This window comes from Gavialis gangeticus, unplaced genomic scaffold, assembly GCF_001723915.1.
Source record: "Gavialis gangeticus isolate Ggan-Ray unplaced genomic scaffold, GavGan_comp1, whole genome shotgun sequence".
NCBI classification, from domain to species: domain Eukaryota; kingdom Metazoa; phylum Chordata; order Crocodylia; family Gavialidae; genus Gavialis; species Gavialis gangeticus.
In genome coordinates, this window is record NW_017729024.1 from 62,674,088 (window position 1) to 62,684,383 (window position 10,296).

Below are 10,296 nucleotides of genomic sequence, written 5' to 3' on the forward strand. Positions count from 1 at the left end.
TCCCTGCAACAGCTTTATTAAGTACAACAGACCCAGCATACATCAGCCTCAACAACTTTTAGTTTTCTATTTTAAGAGCATTGTGGTGAAGAAGCACATTATGTTGTGCAGCCACATGCCAAGACATAGGCCCAGACTTACACACCTTTGCAACATGATAAGAAGAATATTATTACTCTACCCATGGTCTGACCAGATAAGCTATTTTGGGCGGGCAGCCTGTAGGAGTTTTTTTTTAACACTTCTTTTGCAGTATGTAGCACTCATAACTCCTGATGCCCTCATTGCAAAATAAAATGGAGGGGATAGGAAAGGACCACGCTTATTCAGAACCTGACCACCAGCCTCCGCCGGCCAGTGAGGAGTATGTTGTACCAGGTAATACTTTGATGCACCATGAGAACTATGCTGTACAAGGTACTAGTAATAATGATGTAGCCCGAGGGAAAGGGAATTTATTGTAGTCTCATGGTGAACTAGAATCTTTAGCAGAAGAAAGAGAATTATAATTCCTTAATGCATAAAAAGAGCTTAAGTGATCAAATCTGTGTCATTTATAGTAATGTCTGGTTTGGAGGAAACTGATCTTTACTCTGAAAAATTAACAGTTGTATTATTTTCCTCACATTTTACGTTAAAGCCACGAAAGATAAAAGCACTTGAAAATAATTCACAGCTCAGATAGAACCCATCCTAAATATTATAACTGTCCATTATAAATATATGGTAGGTTTATACTTCAGTTGTATAATTTAATAGTTCTTTGTTCTCAGTTTTATTGTGTCAAAGTATTAACTGTGCATCTTTTTGCATCAATACTAATTTGCATCAATGCTCTGAGTTAAATAATATGATTTTTTTATTACGTTTCTGTCATTTTAATGCAATACTCAATTCAGAGCACTGTCCAGTAGGGTGAATGCTGTGTTGATGACTGCTTTAACAGACACAAAGCTGGAGACAAAGCTTCCAAAATATTTTAAACAACAGAAAGTTTGCATACCGGTTTAACTGGATTTTACATGAGCAAGAGATTAATCTCACACATCAGACTTCACAAACTGTTGTGTGCTATACTAATAAAGGCAAGCAGGTTGGAGGTTTCACCGATCCATCAAAAAGAATTTGCTAAGGATGGTAGGCCAAGGAAACACAGGCTTTTTTCACCTTTAATTCAGAGTGCTTTCCTCAGATTATTTTCTTTAGCTGAAATGATTTTATTTATGTATATATTTATTTGTTTGCCTCAGCTCCTGAAAAGAAATGAGTTGATGTTTGACCGGGGGATGATGTTATGTACTACAGTGGCTCAGGGTTTTAATAATTGTTACTGAATTAAGCCTGACACTCCCATGCCGCCCTAGTTCCAGTCTTCCTTAGAAGTATTCTGTTGGCAGACCTAAAGTTATCTACTGAACACAGTGCCTTGCATATCACTGGTATCATTATGCTCAAGGGGACTGTTGTTAAGATGCTGTTTTCTGTAAAACTAGAACATGGCATTTCTCTCTGAATACACCACAGTTTTATTCACTGAGAATTAAGGCCAGATGCTGTCATTTTTCTGTGAATAAGAAGCAATGAGACAGACCATTCACTGCCCATCACAGTGTTGATTTCCTGCTTAACATTTGGTGTCATCTCTCGCCATTTGTCAGTCTTGCCCATTTAGACTGTAGGCTTTTTGGCATGAGGGCTATCTCTTCACCCCTCCCCTGCTTGGTGTAATGAAGCCTTCAGGCATTATTGTAAAAAAAATCCAAGGCAAATGTCTTCCTACGCCTGTTCCTCCACTGATCTGGTGGGGGGGAGGTGTTTAAGGCAGGCCAGTTTCTGTAGTCAACAGCACACAAGAGAGTGATGAGGTCAGCAACATGTCTACCTGCCTTCAACTCCTCAGCCTGAAAGACCAGGCACCCATGTACAGCTAGGACAACCTTAGGCATGAGTCCACAACAAGAGATGAACTTTTACCTCTGGCACAGAAGCAAGAAGCCTGTGCTTGCATTGCAGGGGGTCACACTCTTTAAAGGAGCATTTCCAGAATTTATAACATATTTTTTCCTCTTGTTCTGAGTTACACACCCAGGAATGGAGATTCCTGTAGCTAATACATACAATGAGGAATAAGACATTGTACTCTTAGCTCTTCCCCATGTGAATGCAGGGAGGCTTGTTACTGCTATGTGACTCTGTTCCCCATCTGCACAGAGGGGATCCCAGGCCTACCTTGGTCTCACAGGGTTTGCTCACTTGGTCTTATTCATTCTGTGCACAGAGGCTCTTGTTTGGAAGATATGAGGCCTAGTTTATGTTGTGTATGCTGTGCACTGGGGAGTGCTGATCCATGTGAAATGATGAAAGCCCATCATCTTGTAGTTCTTTCTGTGATCTCTTACATGCCCTCAAAGAGGTTCCCATTCCTCACACCTTGCCTGCTCTCCCAAGCGTGTCATGGCTTAACCTGTGCTTCAGCTCATTGCAACCCAGGAGCTTGTGCTCAGGGCTTCAAGTCTTGTTCACATAATGCTATGGGTGGAGAAGGTGGGGCACAGGCTCAGGGAGGGAAATCATTAAGGCTGTGCGAGGCTTCAGACTGTGTTTCGGATCCAGAGAAGATTCAGACGCTTTGGACGCCGAAGCAGCATGTCCAGATCAAAGCTCTGGCTTCCAAAGTGGTTCAGAGCTTCTGAACTGCTTTGGAAAAGCTTTGGAGCTGCTTGGATCAGAGATCCGGCCATAGGGTATAATTTGGCAGGCTTTGTGGCCTTAGCAGGGGCCAGCACTCCTGCAGTTTTCAGCCCGCTGCTCCTTAACACACACAGGGTTATCTGTCACAAGTTTTGCCTGTCAGCAGCTTGAGGTGAAGTTCCCCTCTAACCCCTGCACCTATCTCCTTGAAACCTGGCAGGCTTTGTGGCCTCAGCAGGGGCCACCATCCCTGCAGTTTTCACCCCCCCTGTGGTGTAACACATACACGTGACATGAGTTTTGCTTTAAAGAATTTGGGGTGCAGTTCCCCCCGAGCCCCTGCAGCAATCTCCTTGAAACTTGGCAGGCCTCATGCTCTCACCAGCAGCTACCCCTTGTGCAAGTTTCATCCAAATCAGACAAAAAACAACAATGTTATAGGTATTTCATTGATTCCCCATTATACCCTATGTCCAGATCTCTGAAGCCGCTCTGAAACTTCAGAGCCACTTTGTCTGAATCGAAGCAGGAAGCCGATCTGGAGCTCTGGATTGGATCCCTGGCATCCGAAATGGCTGGATCTGAAGCTGAATCAAATAGCTGCCTATTCACACAGGCCTAGAAATCATCCAATCCTTGGTGCCATGATTCTGGATGGAATTCGTTTGGAGATACTTTGCTGAGGCCTTCATTGGCAGGCAACTATGTCACGAGGCAGCACTGTCACAGTTGGCAGGTTGGGCTGGGCTGGGCTGGACAGGCTAGGACTGATAAACTGGAGACTCACACCACTATGTGAGGGACCATGTCTCTTGGGATAGGGTCCGAAGAAATTCTTTCCCCAGTACAGTCAATGGGAGTATCGTCTGTTACTGGATTCAGGATGTCATGTGTCTGCCTCTGCCATGGACCTTCCCTTTGACCCTGGGCAACTCACCAAAGCCCAGAGTAATAATAAAACACAGGGGTTGCAAGGTATGATTAATGAGTGGGTGATATCCTGCGCCTCTCCCTCTGTGAAAGGGGCCTCCTTGATGCCTCTGCTCAGCTGTGTTCTCAGACAAGGATTTAAGTAGGACTGAAATGGCATCCTGTCTAGCTCTGCCTGGTTGGTCTTGCCCCCCCCTCACTGAAGTGAACACCTTTCAGACCCAGAGCTGCTTAAGGAGCCACTGTGGGATTGCTGACTTGGCAAAATCACCATGCCAGGTAGCAGCCAGCTCAGACATGCTATACTACTCTCTACATGTTATCTCCTGAACCAGCAGCAGTGTAGCCACTTGTGTGTGGAGAAATGGGATGGATAACTCAGGTCTGCTCCCAGCAACTCAGTACCACTCTTGAGTCATGTACTCTGCCTGCCTGCTGGTTGCTGGTGGGCCCCAGTGGGGGTAAGTGGGCTGTGTATTTTTTTTACCAGTGGTGCCTGTATAGACATGTCCTAAGCAGGACTGTAGTGGGGTCTGTGCCTTGCACTGACCTTCTGCCTAGCTAGATTTTGCCCATAGGCAGTGTGCCTCTGATGTATTAAAAATACCCAGCCAAAAGTGCACAGACACTTTCAGATAAAGGAGTGCTATGAGTTTAGATCTGGCTACAGTGGCATATGGGGGTGAATCTGCGTGTGGATATAGAAACCAAGGCTTGATATAAGGCACATAGGAAATAAAGCAGGGCCTTCTATTGGCTTTCCTGGGCCTTGAAGCAGGCTGCAGGTCTCTGTGGTAAAGGGCACATTAGACTTTGTAAAAGAGAGAGACAAAGAGGGGCAGTAGTGTTGGGAGGTGCAGCCAGGGGCTGGATATGAATAGGGGGCTAATGAATGGGAAAAGGCTGATACTCAAAACTCTGTCTATCCAGAATGCTTTAGACCTGGACCAGTTTAACAGGTTCTGCTATAGGGCAGGGTAGACCAACCCTTCACCTTTATAGACCAACCAAATGAGATTAATATATAGAGAAAGCACAGTTTTTCACAATCATGAAAGCTTGTGCTTTCTCTATCTTAGTTAGCCGATAAAGGTACATATCTACCCTGCCTCCTGGATGACTTCAGACTAACATGGCTACCTCCCTCTCTAGGTTCTGCTATGCCATGGTTGAGAAGGGCTTGAATGAGTTCTTCATTCAAGTTCGGTACCTCCTGCTGGCTGCCTCCAAGTTCCTGTCCAAAGCAATGCCCAAAATGCTCATACAAAGCATATTAACATTAATTTAAATATGAAAGCCTGGTAACTTGTCTGCAGCCTGAAGCACCCCTTTCCCAAGGGTGTTCCAGACAAGCTAACTCAGTCTCTGGCTGAGTGGGGCCTGGGCCCACCTTGAGAGCCTCGGTTTTCTTGTTAGAGCCACCCACAGCAGGGTCCTCTCACCCCTGGGTGGGAAGGTTTCTACTGGTGGCTCATTACCTGTGGTGCTGTACTGATGATTGGTTTGTTCTCACAGATGTCATCATCACAAGGCGTTTGAGAGACCGAGAGCTGCTCAGGAAAAGGAAAACTGAAGCCCAGGAGAAAGACACTATTCAGTGGGTCCTGGGGTAAATTGTTCTTACACAGCAGAGAGATTTTATTTTAGAGATGTGGATGCCATGGATGAGCAGAAAATTACTCCTGGATGCTAAGGATTGCTGTGGGTTAGAGGGTGATTGGGATGATATGTACTCTGCAGGGGCATAAGGGGTTGGTATAAACCTTGTATGCATGTTGCATCATGTACCCAGGCCTCCCCGCAAGCAGGGCAGGAAGAAAGGTTACTGCTTTTGCTCTTAATGTGCTTGTTTGCAGAGTTGAGCTTGGCAAGACAGTAGCAGGGAGAGAATGTGCTGCTTGTTTGGGCAGCAGCTATCCTCTCCATCCCAGCAGCACACCAGAGAGTCAACGTATTCCTCAGAGGGATGGCTGAGCCTGTTCAGGGCAGCTCTTGGGATTGTGTAGTTGATACACTGCTGGCCCTAGAGGCTAAACCTAATCCTATAGCCCAGGACCAGCACAACCCTGCATCGCCCCTTGTGCTTGTCCTTCTGCCCTGTGGAACTGTCTCTTATCAGGCTTTGTGGCATCACATAGGCATCTTTACACATGCTCCAGGGATGGGGAGGGGTGCTTTAATTAGAGTGGCTCTTGGAAGCTGCTCTAATTAGAGCTCTCAGTGCCATGTGTATTCAGCATCCCATGCTTCAAAATGGCAGTGGGAGTGCTTTAATTAAAGCTTGCTCATGCAGGGACACTGACTACATGAAACGCCAAGGTTGCTGGAGTGTGCTAATTAGCATACTCCAGCAGACTTGATTAATCAAGTCTGGGGCAACACACTGTAATTACAGCATCAGAGCAGATGTCCATCATGTCTGCAGGCACCCATAGATTTGTGCCAGCAGGCTCACATGGCTTGGGAAGGTGGTTGCTTTGCATTGGGTGGCCTGGAGGGAGAGGACAGCAGTCAAAGGAACTTCACATGAGCCTGTGTGTCCTTAGACAGATTCTGTGCCACAAGACAGCACCTCTTCAGCCCTTGTACAAGACCCTAGGCCTCAGCCCAACCCCTGCACCTTGCCGGATCTGGCTCCTGAGAGATCCCAGCCCTCCAGAGAGAGATCCTACAGCCCAGGTGGGCCCTAGAGAAGCAGGTCCTAACATCCATCAGCTCCTGGGCAACCACACTGAGCAAGTACCACACTGTAGGCAACGACATGCTTCACTCTCCTTGTCAAGCTTAGTTTTAATTTTTTTACTTCCCGTTGGTCTTTGTAATTTCGGAGAGTCATGCAGGCAATGTGCACCCTGTGTGGCATGGGTTAGAGACAACTGCCACAAGGAAACCCTTCCTCCTAGATCTCCACTGTCTCGATAACCTTGCTCCCTGCCAGCCCACAGAGAGCGCCCTATTGTAGACCAACCTACAAGGACAGTTCCTGCCCCCCAGCCAGATCTCTGTTCTGTGTAGAGACCTTAGATCTCTTCCCAAAATGCACCCTTAAACCAGAATCCTCCAAATATGCCAACATCTAGCACCCTCCTCCCAGTTACCTCCAACAAAGTCTAACTAGCATCCAGGCCCACCTACATGCCAGCACTCACTGTGTCATCATCACAAACAACTTCCAGTACTACCTCTGCGTCTCTCTTGACATCCCTCTTCATTCAGCGCACATACCCTACTGGACTCTGGCTTCAAACTCAGTGTAGCCCTGTTTCTTCCCCTCACCAGTGTCTAGGGCATGGGGCATTGCCCATAACCCATAGCTGTGTGACTTGCAAATATTTATACATATGTAAACTCATTACATATTTTGCATATTGTGTCATGCATGGAGTTGCATAGGGCTTGACAGCTGTGGAAACCCACAGGGAGTGAAGAATGAGTAGTGAGGAGCAGGGGATAGAGGGGACTCACACTGTGCCCATCGCCCATGGCTCTTCCTAGAAGGCAGAGATGTGGGTTTTCAGGAAAACTTTGAATTGGAAAATTTCACGGAAAATTGTCCAGTGCCTTAAATAAAGCGTGACCTTATTTGGCATGTTTATTTGACTTATATTTAGTAAATAAAACTAAACAGGTACCCCCATGTTAATTTTATGTCTGAATAGCTACAAGTATTTGAACTGAAATATTTGATTAGGACAAACATTAAATACAGCACACTTAATGTGGTTTAAATGTTATAGTCAAACAAATTCAAAGCTTTATGTGGAAAGAAATTATTTTTATTGGAATATTTGTAAAAATGTAAAGACAATACACAATAGCATGTACTTCCTTTACATTGTTTGTTTAAATTTAAGAAGAAAAATAAAGGCTCTGAAGACTGTGGACATTACTTTTAGCACACCCAAAGAACTGTGCATGATATGCCATGCTTTCGTTTTGATTTGACCTGCACAGCCAATTAGGTGAATTCATAACTTGATTTTTGGTTTGGATGATTATGTAAGTGCATTTACCCTCTTGTTTACAAATCAATAAAACATATATGTACCCTCTCACACACTTCCTAGGAATAATCACCAGAAAAACATTAATTATAACTTTGAAACTGCCAAGCTTGCCTAATATTGTTTTGGCATCCATTCATTGTTACTAATGAATTTTATGAAACAATGAATTTTTAGAAACGGAAAATTTCCCATGGAAAAATAAAGCACTGGAAAATTCTTGTTTTAGAAAATTTTCCACCCCACATTTCTGCTAGCAGGTTAATCTAATCCTCATTCAAGGGATCTCACTATCCTTCCAAGCCCTGAACAGCCATTGCCTAGCATGCCGTGGTGAGTGTAAGGATTCCTGGCATAATATTTGCCTTTCAGTTTTAGCCATCATGGCTCTAGGGAACTCCGTAACCCACCTGCTATCTGCTTCCATAGGCTGGGTGTCATCCACAGGCCAGTATTTTCCCAGGCAGTAACTGCCTTCAAGCAACAGCAGCTTTGTCACACATACCATACAGAGACCACTGACTATGACCAATGGCTTAGACATGCAGGTCTGGACTATATAACATGTCTGGCTGGGCTCTGTCTGTCCACTGGGGTTGGGCATCATTTCTGGTTGCTGTAATCATGTTGGCAAGAACCGCATAAGAAGCTACTGTTGCTGATAGAACTTGGGGGGGTGGAAGTGAACTATGCCTGATTTGCTGTTATCACCATATTGGTAGGGCCATCCCAACATAGTGCTGCTAGAATAAGGAGAGTCTGATGCCTGCCTCACACTGAGGGTGCCTGGCAGCACCGTCATTTCCTTCCATGCTTATAAGCTCACCATAAGATTACAGCATGTGTGTGTGAAATGCCCTCATGTTCTGACAGGGAGGAGAAGAACAAACGGCAAAAGAGGGGCCGAGGAGCTGGAAGAGGAAGGGGCCGACCACTGGTTACACAGCCAGAGCCTCAGCATAAAGAGTCAGAGAATGAGCTGTCAGAACAAGCCCAGACCCCCCAAGAGCACCCTGTGATCACAGTCCAAGAGCTGCCCAGTGGCACCCTGCAGGAGGCAGTGGAGGGGATCTCAGGTGAGGGCAATTTGTTTGCAGCAGGTAAGTTTCTGGGGAGCCTGTAGGCTAATAGGCTTCAGCATGAGCACGCTCCCCTACCTATGTCCCTCAAGAGGAGAGGCACTGCCCAGACAGTGGACAGTCTTGGTGAATCAGCCTAAAGCTTTGGGCCATTGCTTCCCTCCAAGCTGCAGAGAGGAGCTTGTTCCTTCTGAACAACTGGCCCTTTTTACAGACCATCCGTTCATCAACTGCTGGAAGAGCACAGAGACTGCTCACATCATGAGAAGGGCTGAGATCTGTGCATCTCTGCCTGATGCAAGTGGTTACATTCTGCTCTTATGGCTTTGTAGGTCAGTGCCATCCTCATCAGTGGAGTTACACTGGCTTGGACCCCATATTTACTCAGAATCTGACCTAAGATCTCTGGGACTTAGGCACTCTCAGGGCCAGGCTAGTCTTGTCTCTTCCAAGATCCTACAGGTAGCTCTCCTGAAGCTCTATGAGGTTTGGAGACCCATTGGCCCATGGAACGAATACAACAGGGAATTCACATGGCCTTGAAGCATGGCAAATATTTGGGGCCTGTGTTTCAGAGGTGTTGCTCCCCTTCTGCTACCACCGAATTTAGTAGAAAGGTGAGGGACGCAGTGTTTTAAAACCCAGGCCCTGTGAACCCCATCCTGCATCAGGGACCTTGGTACCAACTCAGGGGCCAGTTGACTTTCCTGGGATGTGTTTTGCTTCTGGGCTCTGCCGTATGGAACTCACTGCACTGAACAGTGTGGAGAGCACCCTGCAAACCAAGGGACTGGCCTTGCAGCTCCTGGCCTACCTGTGCGAGGCACACCACACCCATTTTAAAATAGTGGGTCTGACTCGAAAAAGATTATGAATCAGGCTCCATCACCACAGGATCACAGATCATGATTTTTTTTTTTTTTTTTGTATTTTACAGAGCAGAAAGAAGCACCCGGGTCAGCAGAAGGGGAAATACTAGAGGATTTGAACACTCCTCTGGAAAATGATTACCAGGATAATGAATACTGCCCCTCTGCTTTATTTTGAATTTTTCTTTTCTTCTTCTTCAACAATTGCATCAGTTGAATTTCAAACACTGGTACAATGATTTAGACCTGCTATTTCTGTGTAAGGAATAAAACCCAAAAAGCTTGTGCTGTTACCCTCCTAACCTGCTGTTTTGCCTTCATACAAATATTGGGGAAATACCTTAATTTTCTTGAAAAATAATAAACTGCTAGAGCTCAATAATTATGTGCTAAGGAAAGTATTGTATACTCTTTTGATTCTCTTTCAAACTCACCTGGTATTCTATATGAAACTCCTGTTTCCATGAGGGCCCATAGTGTAGTAGCTTTCTGCCACAATTGCTTGCAGAATCAGGATCATAGACATAGGTCTGAGGCAGCACCATGGAATGAACTGATTATCCAGCCTCCCAGTCCCAGTAAATGTGTAACCGCAATTTTGCTTAATCTGAATCTCCCAGAGACACCTTGGCAAGATGGGCATATCTGGTTATGATGTAGCTGTTATTCTAGTGCTGAAACCTGGACAACACAGGTGCCTCTTCAGGTTGCAAGCCTTAAGCT

General features: G+C 45.6%; 1 protein-coding gene across 3 annotated transcripts; it reads left to right on the plus strand.

The window, feature by feature from the left end:
- The first annotated feature begins 226 nt into the window (after positions 1–226).
- Positions 227–9,958, plus strand: HEMGN (hemogen). Of its 3 annotated transcripts, none has more exons than XM_019517190.1 (4): positions 227–417; positions 5,137–5,230; positions 8,499–8,725; positions 9,642–9,958. In XM_019517190.1, the coding sequence occupies exons 1-4, from the start codon at positions 276–278 to the stop codon at positions 9,749–9,751; spliced, it is 573 nt and encodes a 190-aa protein (XP_019372735.1). In that variant the 5' UTR covers positions 227–275; the 3' UTR covers positions 9,752–9,958. The 3 variants fall into 3 exon arrangements, with proteins under 3 accessions (XP_019372735.1, XP_019372737.1, XP_019372738.1); XM_019517192.1 differs by having other exon boundaries at positions 230–417; positions 5,137–5,218; XM_019517193.1 differs by having other exon boundaries at positions 230–378.
- The last annotated feature ends 338 nt before the right edge of the window (positions 9,959–10,296 follow it).

What these genes read in the sequence shown, in the direction of transcription:
- HEMGN (XM_019517190.1), top strand. Translation starts at nt 276, where the DNA reads ATGCCCTCATTGCAAAATAAAATGGAGGGGATAGGAAAGGACCACGCT. An exon ending in ACTATTCAGTGGGTCCTGGG is followed by an intron (nt 5,231 to 8,498) that starts GTAAATTGTTCT and finishes ATGTTCTGACAG; the next exon opens with GGAGGAGAAGAACAAACGGC. An exon ending in GGGCAATTTGTTTGCAGCAG is followed by an intron (nt 8,726 to 9,641) that starts GTAAGTTTCTGG and finishes TGTATTTTACAG; the next exon opens with AGCAGAAAGAAGCACCCGGG.